Raw genomic sequence first — 18584 nt, forward strand, 5'->3', positions numbered from 1 at the left:
GCCATAAGCTTAATAAAATATGTAGAAAATGGGATATTTTGTAGGTTAAATAGAAAATACATTAGTTACTCTTCATAAGGACTTTTAGCAAAACAATTTCAACCCAGAGGTTAACATGGTTTCAAAATGTTCCAACTATAACAACAATGGACAGTTGATCTGTGTTGTTTCTGTAGAAAAGCAAGAACTACTCTCCTGTCAAAACATCCCTGTCTGACCTGTAAAAATGCTATCAACGTAACTATTATCCCCGTGCAAATGTTACATTTACAGCCTGGTTGAGAGCACAGCAACAAGCAGGTTTAGGACAGGCACGTACTCGATGAAAGCTAATACCTGCAGTGACGCTACATGTAAGCATCCTATACAAAAGTGCTGTGTCATGCAAAACAAAAATGTGTTGCATCATGTGCAGGAGGCACAAGATAAACTCCTCCCCTGTAATCATCGCAGGGTTTCTTCGAGGAGGAGGACGGGAAGGAGTACATCTACAAAGAGCCCAAACTAACGGGCTTATCCGAAATCTCTCAGCGGCTGACGACACTGTACGGGGAAAAGTTTGGGCCGGAAAACGTGAAGATAATCCATGACTCAAACAAGGTGCAGTAGATAAAGGAGGAAAGATCAAGTGGGAAACGTTTGTAGGAGAGGGAACACGGGTTTGATTGAAGCCTCAGTCATCTTACATGAGCTGTTTGATATCCCACAGGTGAACCCCAAAGACCTGGACCCCAAGTTTGCCTACTTCCAGGTGACATTCGTCAAGGCGTACTTTGAGGAGAAAGAGGCCCCAGAGAAGAAGACTGACTTTGAGAAGTGCCACAACATCAACCGCTTCGTGTTCGAGACCCCTTACACGCTGTCGGGCAAAAAACATGGCGGGGTGGAGGAGCAGTGCAAGAGGAGGAGCGTGCTCACAAGTACATAAAACACACTCGGACACAAACACACCCGAAGCTGCAACACAGTGATGATACATTTATTGTTCTCTTTATGAGGTTGTTCATCCCTCCCAGAGATGTCTTGCACAATCTTTTTCTGGGGGAAAATATGCGTTAATTAATTTGCCTTATGACTTTGGACTAGCCCCCTTGTTCTTTAGCTCCTAAATGGCAGTGAACATTAAACAGCTGGCTACTGTGGTGAGGAGCAGCTGGATATTGGGATCCTTCCAGCAACCCCCTTTTAAAAATCCCAGCCAAAGCCATGGTATTATTTAAATGTGGTGTTTCTTTCTTAGCGTACAGTCACGAAGCGAGACTAAGCACTAAATAGCAAAAGATGAATCAGCTCAGGTTGACCCTACAAAAAGTCCCTTTACATGTGTTGTTATTACTCTCTGTGTTTTTAAATTGGACGAATGATCCAACCGCATTTGCCTAATCTCTTGTCTCCAGCTGCCAACACATTCCCTTACGTGAAGAAGCGCGTGGAGGTGGTCGGGGAGAAGCAGGTCGAGCTTAAGCCGGTGGATGTGGCCATAGATGAGATGAAGGCGCGAACGGCTGAGCTGACCAAACTGTGCTCCAGCCAGGAGGTGGACATGATCCAACTGCAGCTCAAACTGCAGGGCTGCGTCTCTGTGCAGGTAAAGGCCTCAAGCAGAGACAACATAATGACTGCCTAAACATTGCGCAAAGCTTGGCTGGTGTCAGTATCAGAGTGCTGGGAGAAAGCATGAATGGTACATGCAGATTGTTACTATGCCTGGGCACTTATCAGAACAGGAATGCCTAACACTCTCAGACTTGTTTTCCTGCAGGTGAATGCAGGCCCCATGGCCTATGCTAGGGCTTTCTTGGATGACAGTAAATCCAACCAGACGGGCAACAAGAAAGTAAAAGACCTCAAGGACATTTTCAGGTACCCTTGTTTTCACGGCCGAATCACATTTTCATCGCTCTATTGGATTTTGTCGTTGTCCTTACTCCCTCATATGTGGTTAACAGTCACTTGTTTAGTTGTAAAACGGGTTCTAAGCAGTCAATTGAATGTGTAATTAATCATGTTGATAATTGCAGGCGTTTTGTCCAGGCCTGCAGTATGGCTCTAGACATAAATGAGCGAATTATCAAAGAGGACCAGTTTGAGTACCAGGAGGGCCTGAAGGCCAACTTCAAAGAAATGGTAAAGGAGCTCTCTGACATCATCCACGAGCAGGTAATTATTTCTATTTTTATGGGCCTATCAAAGACAAGTCTTTCAACCCCAATAGGTTATTTTTTAGGTGTTAGGATGACACCTTTGGTTGATTACACCTTTTCCCTCGAGTACTCACACGTTTGGTTTCTCTGTGATGTGTTTAAAATAAGTTTATCAGACAGGAGAAATGATTCTGGAAAGAGATGTCGCTCTGAAATGAAAAACATACATTTTTTCACAATAAAAAAAGCACAAACTCTCACATAAAAGACGCAAAACCATTGTGATTCACAGGGATATTGGTAAAACCAGACGGCCATACCGGGAAAAGGGTTGGGCAAGACACGGCATACACTAACAGTATTCAATAAACAACAAAGCTCATGAGTAGCATGGTTATTAATCACCAAGCAATGTCACAAATAGCCTCACACCTTCAAGAATCACGTACTGGATTTTATTGAGCTACCTCATTTGTGGAAATTTCCAGTTTAGTAAGTACTGTTTTAGCTGCAACCATGCCTACATTGAGAGCCTGCTTATGATAGGAGGGAAGAGCCCATGTCCTATCACAGAAAATGAGTTTGATTATTCTACTGGACAAATGGGTAATAGTTATTCAGTACCAACAGAAATGAAAGTTTCTCAGTCTAAGACAAATGATCTAATTCTGGAGATTCAGTCCGGGAGACACGTCCAGGTGTTGGTCTCAGGCTTCTTTGAAATGAGTATTTACTGGAGCCGTAAAATCTGTGAGGAGATCATTTATGGTTAGGCTGTAAAAGAGAAGAAGATCATAAAAATGTGTCTCTTTGGTTGAAAAATCTGGGAAATGCTCTTACTTACTCAAGGGACGCTATGGAAATGTGGTCAAGGATTTCAATTAGAATTTGTATCTGTATGCAAAGATGTCCAATGCAGCAGTCTCCCTCCCCCTATCAACGCTGGTTTGATGCTTTATGCTACGGGGCTGTTCACTGACACAATTTATCTTGATTCAAATTCTTCAGAGAGTTTCTGAGAACGAGGTTATGATGTCCAAGACAGAACAACCATTACCATTAAGAACCCTCTCATTTGCAGCCCCATTATAATGGCTGTATACAGGAACTGTTTACATTCTTCTGTTAGTGGACTTGAGAGACGGAGCCGGTTTATCAGCCCGGACCAGGCAGATGATAACTAAATCCAGCGGTTTAAAGACAAAAAGTTAGAAGGGGATAGTACAGGAACCAATGAAGTGTAGCCATTTTTCAATGCATTAATGCAGCTAATAATTGAGAGGGTAAGCAATTAGATTTCTTTTCAATAATAATCTTAGCTCTAGATAACCTAAAATATTAAATTAAATAAATACATTTCCCTTCCGAAACACTCCCTCCGAGGCTTGAAACGCCATTATTGGACTCCGTCACATCCCTCTGTAATATTCGTTCAACGCGCTCCAACACATTGTACGTGATATGCTAAGGGGCGGGGCATCTGTAAGTGGTTGACCAAGCAAATCAGAGCCGGCTAACCAATCAGAGCAATCTGGTTTCAGACAGAGGGTGAAAAGAGGAGCTGCAGCACTGGCAGTATGAGAAAAATAAAGAGCTTTTTGAACATTAAAGCATTGGAGACATGTCCCAGTAGAGACACTACATACAAATACACATGAACATTAGCATTGTGTCATCTTTCAGGCCAATGTAAGAAAAATGGCTAGCTAACTTCACAACAACAACTCAATAAATCATCAGCATATGCATCCACAAGGTTTTCCACATTAAATAATTCGGTAACTGCTGGTTGTTATAAATCTGCTCTGACTTGGTTTTGCAGTGATTGAGATATGATCACCTTTTTGTGTAGCCAGGACTTTAGTTATCACCTTCTCAGCATCATTTTAGATCCTTAACTTACAGGGCCGCTTTCTTCTTTTTAGAAGAAAGCAATTAGAGTAAGCTGGGGAGCCTCGTATTTTTTATGAAATTGTTTGCCCTCTCCTTAAATTGTGCAGGACTATCCATGAAACAACTTGTATAATTAACGGCTTTGAAAACATTGCTTTATGTCTTTTCAATGCTGTTACCATCACAAACACAAAAAGGTCAAGTTGGGAGAAAGGAAAGCTCAAAATCTGATCACATAAAGCACATGGTTGATACTAATATGTTTTAGTCAACTGTTTAAGTTGTATTGTTACCGGCACAGCAGAAACCCATTACTGTTGCATCAAAGGCATCCATACTCCATGTAAGGGGAAGGACCAATCACAGTGAAGCATGTTGCAGGAATCCGCCATCTGCAAACAATGGAAACTCACACAAATCAAATTACCCGTACAGTATGTGCTAATCATTATAAAGAATCATGCTTTGTTTTTGCGATCCAAAAGTCGTCACACAAAGAAAGAGAGTTTCGTGGTTCTCACAGGCATACCTTTTGCAGCATCAGATTCATTGCTCTGCAGGTGGTAAGACTAAAAAAAGAGTGATGGGCTCTCTTAGGGTGGAACATTACTGGCAATTCACTTTGGCAACATTTTAATAACATTTAACACTCACTACAATTCATTCTGTATTGTCAAAAATACAAAAACTCCGTAATAATCCTTCATTTTGAATGTTTAACCCTGGTCATCAGACTTTGAATGAGTCACAATGAGTTACAAGAAGTGGTGCCAGTAATACTGGAAAATGCAATTTCCTCTTGAACACTTACTGGAAAAATGATGCTCTACACACACATCAATCCATTTCACTGGAGTTGAGTCAGGCAAAGAAATGAGTGTGAAAATGAACTGATAATTCGCAGCAGAAATGTTTGTGATCGTGTCTGTGTTGTGTAATATGTTGCAATCCTTTCACAGAGAGGAAATAACCATCATCCCCTACTGAACTGATATTACTTAAGTTGCCCTTTACTAACTGGTCTGCCTTTTTCTCTCCACTACGCTGGCCTTTAGCTTTAAGGAAAGCAGGTAATGTGTTCATGAGGTTGTCAATGCTCCATTTTTCCTTTTTTAAACTCATTCACTCCAGATGTTGTATGGATAATGCAAAGGCAATCTAAGAAAATACACATGCCAAATAAAAGGGCTATTATGTCTCTGACCTTAATTCTAATCAAAAATAAAGGAAGGCAAATTCAGCAATGGAATTAACCAATGAAAAATCTCAATCCGTCACAGGATGATTGTTTTATTAGCTGATGTGACAGACATTTGCCAGTCTTTGAATCCTGCTTTGAATAGCATGTTGGGTGCCGGCGTGACATGGAAAAATATTTACATGGTACATTTTCAAAAACACTATCAGCACAGAGGATATTGAAAAAAGTGTCCTGGGTAACGGTGGATCTGTTTTCAACACATTCAGATGTGTGCTGTCAGTCACCTCTTAGTCACCGGTGATGTTCTTGTGGTTTGAGTTGCAAAACATGCAAACGTGACAGCTTACAGAAATGAAAGGATTCAATGTTTTTTAAAGGAGATTATGTAGAGTGTATGGATCTGTTTAAATTAGCAACAGATTAATTGCAGGATGTGTGTTTATATAGGTTTTCGTGCATGCTAAGGCTAAAATCCCTGTGTTCCCTCCTGGGCTCTGGTTTCAGACTGAGGTTGAAAAGAGGTCCAAATATGAACCTCAAATAAGAATAATATGGCCCCTTTAAACAGTTGATTGATATATCCAAGAATATAAAGATACAACTGTATATTCACAAAATTCAAAGTTTAATAAAGAAGATTTATTTATATAATCAAACCCAATAGAGCAAATGTAGGGGTTAACCTAAGGTATGGCGTAGTGTGGATACCAGTGTAGTCAGTAGTGCATGATTAACAAGAATGTGGGAAGAAGTGTTGGAAAAGAAAAGGTCCAATATAGTAACACAATAGTACAATGTGTGCTGTCGCCTTTTAATTCATTTCTAGGTAGCAAAATATGACCTTTGAAATGACTCACTTTCACTGCCAGACTGATGTGTTATTCCGCATTGTGTTTTTAACCTCAAGGTTGGCACCTGCCAGGTAACGCTATGTGAAGTTGATTCTTCTCAGTGAGGTGTGGTGGATTGTTAACATGTCGGGGTTAATTATTGAGACACTTCCAAAGGAGAATAGGTGTCCTGTACAACAACAGAATGGTGTAATACATTGGACAAAACTCCAGATGGACAATGGTATCCATCTGGTGCATAAACAGTTGTTTAGTTTGAATACAAGTAATTATTTAGCAACTTGCCACATTGGAAGCCTGGGGAGAGACCTTAGAATTCCAGATTTATTCAGCCGTTCAAACAGAATGATGACCCAATTGAGACGTCACAGAAATACCAAACAGTAATTTGGTAGAGAAATGTGTTTGTTTTTTGCCATGTCCTTATTTTTTTTGTTTCAATTGTGCCCTTTTGAATAACATCCCAGCATCATAGAGTATAGAAAAATAAAAACTTTAAAAAACACTGAAACAAATGCAAAAAAATCAAGATAAACAATATACTGTAAACACAATTTTTCAAACATGTTTTGTTATGTACTGTTGCCGGGATAACTTGAATAGCTTTATACACCTTATGGTAAAACCACATATTTCCCTCTCTCTCATGCGGCTTCCGTCTATGTTGAACCACATCCCATAGTGTCTCACATCCTATCAGCCCATGCAATCCAATGTGTCTGGGCACGTGTGTGTCTGACCTCCTCTGTGTGTGTTTTGCAGATCTACCAGGAGGATATGATGCGCTCACTTTTACAGAACTCCCTCCATGTGTTCCGTGCCATCAGTGGGATGTCCCCCAACCTGGGCTGACCGTCCTCGGCTGCACAGCGGTTAGGTGTCTTAATCAAACTACAGTAGCAGTATTTCAGAGAATGTATCGCCATTACGCAGAGTCAAGTTGGTTGCACTTTTTCCTGCATTTGCAAACAAACTGCAGGATTTTACTCTTGTTTTTTTTTTTACTAAAGCGAAGCAATTTTTTTCCAGTCCTCTCTTTGCAATGAAGACTTTCTGGTCTATGCAGGATTTATTTTCAAGACTTGAGTCAACTTTTAGAAGACAAAAGCGTATTGTACCCAGTGAAATTCATCCCAGCTAAACAGGTTCTGCTTTAAAACAACAAATATTTGAGATGCTTAGTCAAGCCCAGAGTTTATATGCTGGGGGTGCATTCCAGCTAGGTTACCAGATTGAGGAACAGATGAGTGACGGATTTTATTGGGAGTGCCAGACAAAAGTTACTGCCCTGTTTGTTTTAAAGGAAAATGCCTGCTCGATGTGTTCAGAAGCTACAGAAAGAGAGCTCAGGGTTATAAAGCTGTGCGACTAAAGGTTTCAGGTTTCAAGGTTTTATTGGTCATATGCACAGCATATACAACGTATGTGTTGGCAATGAAAATCTTATATCCCAGGCTCCTCCAACAACTCAACATACATGGTGCAAATAAGATAAATAAAATAGTGCAAAAAGAGAGAAGAAAATGTACTAAGCTGCTCTTCAGAAGGGTTTGCATAGTGTAGAAGACTACGATTACATTGTAAAGGCAAAGAAATACATAGAAGAGATGACGAATAATGAATGCCAGAAAAAAAAAGATTATAATTGCAAATCAGAGCTTCAGAACAATCACTCAAACAGTATTCTCTGTGGGATAAGTCTGAATAAGGACCCACTGCGATGGGATAATATGAACCTCAGAAAATAAGTGAATGCTTCCCCTCCTCTGGGTTAAAATCCAGTGCCTTTGCCTTCGGAAAAAAACTCCCTAAGTAATAAGACCTTCATCATATGCTGGTTATAAACAGTATTTCACAAGTGCTACACTGTAATTAGCAGATAGACGAATAATATTTAAGGAATTGTACATAGCCATGCTGTAAAGTGAATTCTGTGTCCTTGTTTGTTTGTATGTATTTATATTTGTAATATTCTGTCCTAGCAATGAGATTTTTTCATTTGAATTGCATTGTACAGTATACTAAAGTGCAGCTGCTTGTTCAGTTTACTTTGTAAAGCCATTTTCCAATAAAACTCAGAGAAACGATCAAGAATGACAGTTCATTTATCAACAGAGGAACCACATTATTGTTTCTGATCTTCTGCAGGTGTTGCCAGGTTCTCATGGATCTCAGGTGTTTGCTATGAGTTCAGTCCTACAATAACACAAATCGATAGAGACAGGAGAAGACAAGCAACTCCTGTGTTATACAAAGATACAATTGCTGTTTATTTTAATGTGGTCTAGTGATTTTGGGGAGGGGATGGATGGATACCTGCTGTGCTGACTCCTGTTTGCTTATTTAAACTAGCTATGAACAAGAACCTCATACAACTCCACTCCTAAACATCTCAACTATCCCTTTAACCTGCTTTAACAGCCTCTACTCTTGTAGTTCCAGGCTTTCCACAATGTGTTGTAACCTGGATGCAGGGTTTTGCTTCTATTGCGCCACAAGAAGTCAGGCAGGTAGGAGGCTCAAAAACACTCAGATGCATTATGGGAAGTGTAGGATCCAGCGTTTTACAAGCTTGAACTATAATGATGGACTAAAAGCAGGGATATTTTGTCTCCCTTGAGTCTCACTATGAAAGTGACTTGAGTACTCCTTTCACATTGAAATGATTTTTGGTAACCCAAGGGGCTTATTCAAAACCAGTAGTGAAAGGTAACTAAGTACATTAACTTTAATACCTTACTTAATAACACATTTCCCGTGGTGTTGCTATCACTACATTTTGGAAGCAAATGTTCTACATTTTCCTCCACTACATTTGTTTTAAAGATGTATTTAATAGTTACTTTATCAACTCAGATTTTGACACACAAAAGTATGATTATTGGGTAAAGATGAAACCATCTAACATTAGATTTAAGTAAACCCATGAGTGGCAGCAATTTTGCTAAAATGTTTTATGTTAAAAAAAAAATCACAGTTCCAGCTTCATAAAGTGAAGATCAGCCAATTTTGCCTTGAATTTGTTTTAATTGTTTAAATATTTGTTTTAGTTTTTTCTGCCATTAGTACTTCTACTCCTAGCGCTTTTAAGTACATTATCCTAATCGTACTTTTAAGTACCAACGCTCGATGCAGAGTTTTACTTGAAATTGAGTATTTTTGCAGTGTGGTATTAGTACTTTCACTCAGGTAAAGAATCTGAATACCTTTTCCACCACTGTTCAAACCATAAAGCAAACATTGGATTCGTTCTTTTGAGAGGTTTGTTTTCAGAGTGGATCATTTCTGTCAGTCGTCTGTATCAAAACGGTTACACAAAAGAACAAATGTACAACATGTTGTCTCAGTGCTGATTGTTGCTGCCTTAGCCATTACCCCACAGTTGATCCTGTAATTGATTCACAGACTCATTTAGAGGCTGACGACTTCCTGGAGGAATGGATGGACACGTGGTTTGGGATATAGCTCTTACCATAAAGACCACACGCATGCGTGATCTTTGAACTATCAGTGTCTGGAATCAGTTTGTCGGTTAGAAGTATACACCATTACCACTGCTGGGTCACTGTCATTTCCGTGCTGTCATCGCAGCCTGCTACCCACTCACTTACACCGACTCCACCCCCCTGTTCCCAGAAGACAGCACATCCCGGACCGATACCTTCACAGTGCGCCTCTGTCAACTTTACATGTTCTCTTTCCTATTTTTGCTGAGCGTAGACGTGATATCACCTGGATTTGCCTTTCTCACAGAGTAGCATCATTCCAGGATTTTTGTATTAATGTACGTCTGCCCCTAAAAGGGACCGGGGACTGACCGTTTTCCAGAGGGAATACATACTCAGACGCTCGAGGACATCATGCCTTCTACACGGGAGCTCTACGCCTGTTTGACATTCACCGCCATGATGGTGGTATACCACTGTAAAGCAGGTAAAACTCACCCATTACCTGTCATTCTCTAGAATTAGACTTTTGAGCTTTTAAAGAGGTTTAATCAACACCGCTGGTACGGGTCAATCAAGTACGCTTCAATGACGCAAATGAAACCCTTTTGACACATTATCACAGGAAAATAAATGATGGGTTTACTGTTTCAGACAAGAGATTAAAAAACAACTGTCTGATGTATGAGCAGTAATAAAGACACATTCACCCTGTATTTTCTGTTTCCATTTTTTAAATGTTCTTATTGAGCCAACTGTACTTTGCTTATGTTATGTAATTTATGAATTCAACATGATCATTTGATGGGTTTCTTTTGAGAAATGATCTCGTGTTTTTGAACACAATAAGATGTTTAATGGAAAAGTACTACGCATTGGGAGATAAGTAGGGTGGAAGTATTTTAACCAACACTTAAAAGACACAAAAAAGGCTTTTTTGGTCGACTTTCGAAAACTGCTCAACAACGGGATTGTCTTACTTGTTGCGTTAGTTTTTATTAAATGTGTTTTCTCATTTTGCATTTACGGGTGCCCAACTGAAGGCTCAGCGGGGAAACGACAAACCAAGCAAAAGCAGGCCATTAATACTGTAATGGAATATTTAAATAAAAGTGACAATGTTTTTTTACAATAGTTTTGCAATACCATTTCGATGAAATCTTCAGGCCTACTGTAATTTGAAGAAAGACTTGAGGTCCAATATGAGGTCCAATTTGAGCCATAGATCCTTGAGTTACCAGGGGACAGTAGTGTAAAGTAACTAATTACATTTACTAGGGTACTGTACTTAAGTACATTTTGAGGTACTTTTATTGACTTAAGTATTTCAGTTGTTTGATACTTTGTACTTCTACCCCTTTAGTGACTTTACAGATCTGGATGAATGATGTGAAATATAATCAGCCCTTAAATCAGACTTTAGTTCACCTGCAGTAAATTCAGCAGCTACCCTGCAGTATACAAAGCCATTAAACTAGCTGCACCTTTACCAGCTCTGAGAACACTTTAATGATCAATAATTATAAAACATATCAGAGATATTATTCTGAAATGGACCAATCACACAATGACTACTTTTACTTTGGTACAATATCTCAGTACTTCTTCCACCTCTGCCAGGGGACTTTATTTCCCAAAATGTGCTATTATCAACCAATTGAGTTTTTAATTGGTCACAGCAAATTGCATTCTTCCAGGAATAACCTAATGATCTTTGGGACTTCAAGCAAAACTAATAAGGAAGTGTTTCTGTGAAAACGAGAGTGACATCAAACCAATCAAAGTCTGTGATTGTAGAATACATGCACAGCTGAAATATAAAAGGCGTCAGGGTAATGGCTAATGACAGAAAGATAGATAGATAGATGGATAGATGGATAGATGGATAGATGGATAGATTAGATGGATAGATAGATGGATAGATGGATAGATAGATGGATGGATGGATGGATGGATGGATGGATGGATGGATGGGCGGGCGGGCGAGCAGGCAGACAGACAGACAGACAGACAGACAGACACTTTATTGATCCCAAATTGGGATATTATTTAATAATTGGGAAATTATTTGATTAATGAGAGCCTGGTGTGATTATGTTATACATGTAATAACATATTTTAACAGTGTTATTGATTACCATTATTCAAGCCTTATTCCTCTTCTATTTTTCTGTTCTGGCCCTACAGATCCCCCTCCTCCACCAGAAAACCTGACATTTAAATGGCTGGACCCATTTTTCGTCTCCGTGTCCTGGCTGGATCCCAGAGGCCTGAAGAACGGCGAGTTCAAATACAAATTCTGCCGGAAAGGGGATGAAATTGTAAGCAACTGGAGTTTCTCTTGGTTTTGTGTAGGGGTTCATGTGCTCTGCAGGTGTAGCGGTATCAGCGGAGCAGCACCTCAATATCACTGAAGGATTTAGCTACAAAATTGTACGGTTCTTGAGTAAATGTACTGAGTTACTTTACACCACTGTACAGACCGTTTGCAATTTAAATGACTGTTAACACAAATCTGAAGAATGTAAAACACAGATCATACTTAAACCAAAAAAACTGCTTTATTTATAACACTACCAGATGTGGACGAAGCACTCAGATCTTGTACTTGAGTAAAAATAATAACACAGCAGTGTAAAAATACTTGGCTACAAGTTAAAGTCCTGCATTTAAAGTTTTAAGTAAAAGTGTTACTAGAGAAAGTACCACACTAAATACTCACTATCCAAGTGGCCCTCATTGGAATAATATATATTATAGTATAATCAGTGATTTATTCATTTACATTTTTCACTGTGTATACTGCCAGTTATCTCCATCCATAATAAGTGAACTAGTGAATTTTATGTGTGTATTAATAGTATAAACCTGCAAAAAGTAACTAGTAACTCATATTTCAAATAAATGTAGTGAAGTAGAAATATCAAGTAGCATTAAATTAAAAGACTCAAGTAAAGTCGAAGTACCTCAAAAATGTACTTAAGTACAGTACTTGAGTAAAGTTACTTTCTAACCTTGAACATGACTATACCATAACAATCAATTAACAAAAGCATGTTTTACACAGCCAGAGAGCCAGCGCGTTCATACACTGTAAGCATGGAAAACACATTTGCTGTTGCAAGACCATTAATGCTTAAAGTCAGAATTTTAAAACAATACAGAAACTGAAAACCCGTGTAAAGAAACATATGTAGAGGTAAAAAGCAACATCTCAATCTACATTGTTTCTTCAATTGCAGCAAATAGCAAACCCTAGGTGGATAGAGAGAGGGCATTTCAACATGTGTTAGCTTGGTCGTCATCAGGGTCTTTTGTTTTCTCTCCAGGGTACTAAGTGCAGAATCGACAGAAATTTCACAGATAGATGTTTCACAGAACACTCAGATTCTGATAATTGTACCTTCGAAGTTTGGACTGTTGGCAGTGGATCCTGTGACAGTAAAAATGAGAGCGAAAGAAGGGAGATTAAAATACAAAAGATCAGAGGTAAGAAGCAGAAAACTTGTCCTCTACATTAAAATGCTTAAAACTCATATTTGATTGCATGTATTTGATGCCTTTTTTTGCGTTGAAGCTAAATTAGAGGAGAAGAAATGCATCGTCTACCCAGATGGAATGAACTGCTCCTGGAACTCCCCAAGAAAGCAGCGTTTTAACTTCTCCTATGGGTAAACACTACAAATATGTGCAGTAAATATTAAGTGAATGTTGTTAAAAGTTGAGAGAGTGGCTGGATGTGAGAAACAGGTGTAAAAGTCTGACAGCCTCTAGTGGACAGGTAGAGAACGGTAACAGGGGGGGCTGACAGAAAACAAACATCATGCATGCCGTGTTGGTTAGCATTATACAGAAATGCAGTGTATCCCCTCATATATATGTTCAAAGGGGACATATAACTCACATTTATGTTCATACTTGTATTTGGGGATTCTAATAGAACATTTCTGCATGCGTTTATGTCCCAAAAATGGTTTCTTTTTCTCCCCCTGTCGGTATGAATATAACCGTATTCAACCGTGGTCTGTTTTAGCGCCTGTCCCTTTAATCCTAAATCTGCTCTGTTTTTAACTCTGAAATCCTGCTTTTTACCAGAGGTCCCATATTGTAAAGCAATAAGCTATTCACCCTCTAAGAAAACCCACAGAAAGTCAGTCAAAACTCAGAATGCGAGCCAGGACATTGAGATCTGAATCTAGCATCAGTTCAAGAGGAAAGCCTACGTGTTGCAATGTTTTTCCTGCCTTAATCAGGATGTTATTATTAGTTTATTTACATTCAGCTCTCCATTCACATGTTATGTAATGAACCGCAGTTGATCTGTGAGCTTTATGAACACCTAGTGGCGACTGAAGGAATTGCAGGGACATCAGCTCTAGCCTCCCCTACTCCCTATTCCTCTCATCACCTGCCCATTCTGTCTTTACAGGACTTGTGAACATTCCAAGACTGTCCCTTTAAAACCTTTAACAACGTGTGATCAGCCTTACAGCGGTGCCAAAAGGAGTGGGTGCTATCTGAAAGATAACAAAAGAGACTTCAACATGTGCATTTATGTGGAAACTGAAGCTGGGTTGAGCACCTTTAAACCTGAATTTGGTTTGTGTTACCTTCATGTTGTCCTTAAAATACTGATTTAATGATTGAATGTTGTTTTTAGTCCTTTGCAGCCAAGTGCAGGTGAAAATGATACATGCTTTTGTCCTCAGTGATACCTCCACCTGAACTGAGCATCACAGAAGGACCAGGTGTTCTCCAATTAGACTTGGAACATCTAAAGATCGGATGGTGCTACTGGAATTACACAGTGTGCTACACCCGATGCAATAAGCCTGAAGTAAATAGTCTTGTTTATCTTAACATTTTTAAGTAATATCGTTTCTCTATACGATAAAGTACTCCACTGTTTTTTGTGCTTACTTTTTTTAGGTATGCGAGAGCATCATTTCAGATGGAAAAGCCTTGAACATTACCTACGATAAAGACTGCCTTTACCAGTTCCGATCCAGAGCCGAGCCAACGGAAGCCTGCAAGACAATAACCAGCAATTTCAGCAAAGTTGTAGCGTACGGTAAGGGTCATCCCAATGATTTAAAAAATCATCTACTAAAGTATTATACTCCAGTAACTAAAGAAACAAAACAGACCATTTAACTTCAACTAAAACTGCCACTGGGGCACTAGAAAGCGAATCTTCTGCAGGGAATAATGTCCAATATCCAGGCAGAATATCCTTTCATCCATTTCTTTATAGTATTCCAATAATACACATATCTAGAACGAGGATTTTCACCTTTCCCCTTTCTGACTGTTTTCCTAAACTGGTGCGCCAATCCCACCACCACCTGTGTCCAATTTATCGCAGTTTCACCGGGTGCCCAACTAACCTGATGCCCAAAAACCTCCTTCCAAATAAAAGCATAAAGAATGACCTAAAATAATTAAGATAAATAATGATTGATAACAAAAATGGCTAGGAAATAAATACTTATAAAATAACATAAACCAACATATAGCTCCAACAACTACGATGGAGTGTATTTGTCGTTGGATCCTTTCATTTGCAACATTTTATGCTCTACAGTTTATTCTTCAAAAGGCACTTTTTTTTAAAGTCTTATTACTGTCCTTGGTGACTTTTATGATTTATTTATACAAGATTCAAATCACTAACATGTTCACATTTCCTTATTATATAAAATATCCTCATTCAAAAACGGTGTTTTGCTAGCTAATGTGTGTCGGATATTAAAATAAGTACTTTATACTCCTCATTTAATGGCTATATTTCATCAGTTGTTCCCTATCAGGTCTGACATCACTTAAATACTATGTTTTTGTTGGATACATGCGGCTGCTTTTAATAATGAATTAGACTCCTGTTTTAAAGTAAAATAAAAAAAAAGTGTTGCTGAATAAAACGTTTCTCTTCTTCATCACAGGTTCTAATAAAACTCGTTACGAGCCACTGACGGTGGTGGCCATCGTCATCCCCATCATCCTGTCCGCCTGCATCATTCTGTCCTGCTACTGCTTCAGGAAGTATGTTTTAGTAACAGAGAAGAAGAACTTTCTGGGTAGCTTTAACTGCTTTGTGGGTCATTCCAGACTTGGAGGACATCAGACGTCAGAACTTTTGAAAAATGAACCTTTATTTTCTTGCATCGGTTATGTATTTGAAAAAACAGGTAGTAAACCATCACTAAAATGGATTTGAATAGAAATTAAATTATAATGTCTATAATTCAAACACAGTGAGGTTCATTTTGATTTGAGACTGAAAATATGAAAAAAAGAGAAAGAACATAAATACAATTATAACAAATTATGACAAATAAAGTAAATTAAATGTTAACATTTGACATGCAAGTTGGTCAAAAAGAATTTGGGAAAATGCCATTTTAGAGGGGCTCGAGAGCTATTTTATATTTAAGTTATATTTTGAAAGAACAACTTTATTTCACATTTTGTATATTTAACGCAACAAGTGCATGTTTTGGAATTTTGGGCATGGATTATTTGAAATTTCGTATGTGGGACAGAACATTTCCTCCAATTCTGGAATGACCCTTAAACCAAATGTTGCAATCTATTTGAAAAGCAGTTGTAAGTATACAGCTGTGCAACAGTTTTTGAGATCTGCAACCATGAAATCATGCCACTGAGATGTTTGCCACACCTCGTATAAAGGTTGATTTGGTGCATTTGATCAGCAGCTAACAGAGGTAATAAGGACTTGCCACGGCAGCGCTCAAATCAGTGAGTGCGTGTGGGTGGAAAATAGATAACTAATCCGCCTTACCCTCAGGCACAGATAGTATAGGAGGTACAATAAAAACAAATCATAGAACAGGAATCTTTATTGGGCCCCTAGACTCATTTGTATTTCAGTTTCAGCTTTATACAAACATGTTCAGACATTTGTTTACTGTTTCAAATCAGCAGCATTTACACTGTCCATACAATTAAAGTGAGCATGACAGAAAAGAAGAATACAAATGGAAATCAATAAATACATTTTTGAGAATTAAACAAATATGTATATATAAAAAAGGAAAAAGGTTGTGAAGTAAGGACAGTGGAAATTTTAATCAATTAAAATAGTTTTGATTTGATTTTTGATTTCGAGCTGAAGAAATCCCGCCCTTAACCCCTCAGATAATCCACAGAAACGTGTTGTTAGCAGTTGTGTTTGTTTTGTGCTGTATCACCATTAACCTGCAACAAGATCTAACCTTATAATATCTGGAAAGAAACATTGAACATTTTTGGGGTGAACTGTTCCTTTAAAGATCCCCTGCAGACATGTTTACCAAATATCTCAGTCCCTTTGAATAATATCCCACGTGTGATATATTTTTTCCTCCTAAAAGATCAATATGTGTTTGAATATTCTGACCAATAATGATGTGTTTGTCTGTTACATATGAATCTTTGGTGGTGAAAACCTTGTTTTCTGGCTGTTAATCTGTGTCATTGTGTGTGTTTGTAGGCACAGCGCCATTATTTGCCCCGTCATACCAGACCCTTCAGCTATATTCAAGGAAATGATGATAAACGGGAACAAAGAGCATAAGGTATTTTTTCTAGAAAGAAAACAAATGTGTGTATGGTGTGCTCCCTTTTGCTCCCAGAGTATTAATTTGATACTGTTCTGTTTTTTTTCAGACGTCAGGGAAATTGTACACACCGGTGCCAGAACCTATTGAACCCTGCATAGTTACCCTGGTAGCTGAAAACGGTGACCTCCAGCAAAACTCCTGACGTGAACACGCGCGCTAGAACGCCTGCAGTGAAGCTGGACTTCCACGCTGGGAAAACACATCAGGAACATTTACTGAGTCGCTCAAAAAAGTGGCTGAGATGCCAATGACCTCTGGTGGTGTCAAGTGTAAGGTTGAGGAGTACGCTGTATTTCATCTTCACTGTACAGACCTGTCTGACTGCTCAGGGAAGAAGCCAAAACAAGATTTTCCGCGACTGTAATGTAAAGGTAGCGAAGAAGTACACTGCTGAGTCCTTCATCTTACAGGATAAGGAAATGCACTGGCGTTACCTTCAAAAGGAAAAGACAGCAGGCTTTAGATCCTCTTGTTGAACACTGTGGAGGAAGACAAGAATAGTACGAGAGGGCCTGTGGATTTCTGCTGGACTAATGAAATGGATCACGTGAACATGTCTTGGCACAGGATGTATGACACAAATGCCAGTATGGGCTAGACAATGGGAGTGTATGCAATAACTGAAGTGAGAAGCAAATACTTCTGCTGATCCCTTATTGTTTCTGATGACAGTCTCTTGGAACTCTAACCTGTGGTGTTAAGTGTATAATCACAGCTTACTTCAATTTCCGGAAAGAGAACAATACCAGAGAACTGTGGTTTCATGTGGGGGAAGAAAATAACCACTTGGCTCTCAGTCAGTCTGTTGATTCTCTGTCTGCTTGCTCACAGACTCACCCAAATCCAAAATGCCATCTAACCATTAGTCACACACTCTACCTTCCTTTCTTAGAAAGCAGATATGTGTTCTTTGTATGTTCTCTTGTCGCTTTGGTACGCTAAGGAACACAATCTTTTGAGTGATTGTTTATTTTCACAGCTTTCAGAGATAATAAAGAAAGAGAATATATTGTGTGCTGCTCAGTTATGAGTCCGTGCTGTGTCAGCCCTCTTTAATAGGAAGTATTTGACTTGTCACAACTTGCACACATGGGCATTGGATTCGTCATACTACATTGGAGAGATCTGTTATTTCAATAAAGCAGCCCAGCCGGGTAATCTCGATTGAATGGATATATATTGGGGTGAACATCTAGTAGACATGATGAGCTCTGATTATCAGACATGCTGTTTGTCCTAGAGTTGGGCTTTTTTCTAAGAAAATGTTCTGTGAGCGCCCCACCCCAGAGATTGACAACGGCAACAACAACACAGTTAATAAATAGTGATACTTGATGGTCAATACACCTATGATTAATAATAACAACTTCTGTGTTGAATCCAGTCATCTCATGTCGTCCACAAGACAATTTATTTCCAATGCTGTC

At 38.9% G+C, this 18584-nt stretch overlaps 2 protein-coding genes across 4 annotated transcripts in view; both read left to right on the forward strand.

Moving 5' to 3' along the window:
• Window positions 1-8176, forward strand: part of dock11 (dedicator of cytokinesis 11) — a 50324-nt gene extending 42148 nt beyond the window's left edge. For 2 of the 3 annotated variants that reach the window (XM_063900665.1, XM_063900666.1), the window contains 6 exons: window positions 454-600; window positions 710-920; window positions 1398-1588; window positions 1763-1863; window positions 2022-2160; window positions 6852-8176. In XM_063900665.1, coding sequence (XP_063756735.1) covers window positions 454-600; window positions 710-920; window positions 1398-1588; window positions 1763-1863; window positions 2022-2160; window positions 6852-6941 — 879 coding nt within the window. In that variant the 3' untranslated portion in view covers window positions 6942-8176. Of the gene's footprint in view, window positions 1-273; window positions 354-453; window positions 604-709; window positions 921-1397; window positions 1589-1762; window positions 1864-2021; window positions 2161-6851 lie in introns of those variants that run through there. The other variant, XR_010167306.1, reaches the window with a different exon arrangement.
• Window positions 8177-9585: 1409 nt separating this feature from the next.
• LOC134875924 (interleukin-13 receptor subunit alpha-1-like) lies at window positions 9586-18169 on the forward strand. The gene is made up of 10 exons (XM_063900667.1): window positions 9586-10022; window positions 11723-11856; window positions 12865-13024; window positions 13113-13206; window positions 13965-14134; window positions 14245-14372; window positions 14465-14606; window positions 15478-15577; window positions 17028-17112; window positions 17204-18169. Exons 1-10 carry the CDS (start codon window positions 9950-9952, stop codon window positions 17297-17299), a joined length of 1182 nt encoding a protein of 393 aa, XP_063756737.1. The 5' UTR covers window positions 9586-9949; the 3' UTR covers window positions 17300-18169.
• The last annotated feature ends 415 nt before the right edge of the window (window positions 18170-18584 follow it).

The sequence above is a fragment of the Eleginops maclovinus genome, chromosome 14 (genome assembly GCF_036324505.1).
Source record: "Eleginops maclovinus isolate JMC-PN-2008 ecotype Puerto Natales chromosome 14, JC_Emac_rtc_rv5, whole genome shotgun sequence".
Lineage (NCBI taxonomy): Eukaryota > Metazoa > Chordata > Actinopteri > Perciformes > Eleginopidae > Eleginops > Eleginops maclovinus.

What these genes read in the sequence shown, in the direction of transcription:
- LOC134875924 (XM_063900667.1), top strand. Translation starts at nt 9,950, where the DNA reads ATGCCTTCTACACGGGAGCTCTACGCCTGTTTGACATTCACCGCCATG. An exon ending in GGTATACCACTGTAAAGCAG is followed by an intron (nt 10,023 to 11,722) that starts GTAAAACTCACC and finishes CTGGCCCTACAG; the next exon opens with ATCCCCCTCCTCCACCAGAA. An exon ending in CAGCAAAGTTGTAGCGTACG is followed by an intron (nt 14,607 to 15,477) that starts GTAAGGGTCATC and finishes TCTTCATCACAG; the next exon opens with GTTCTAATAAAACTCGTTAC.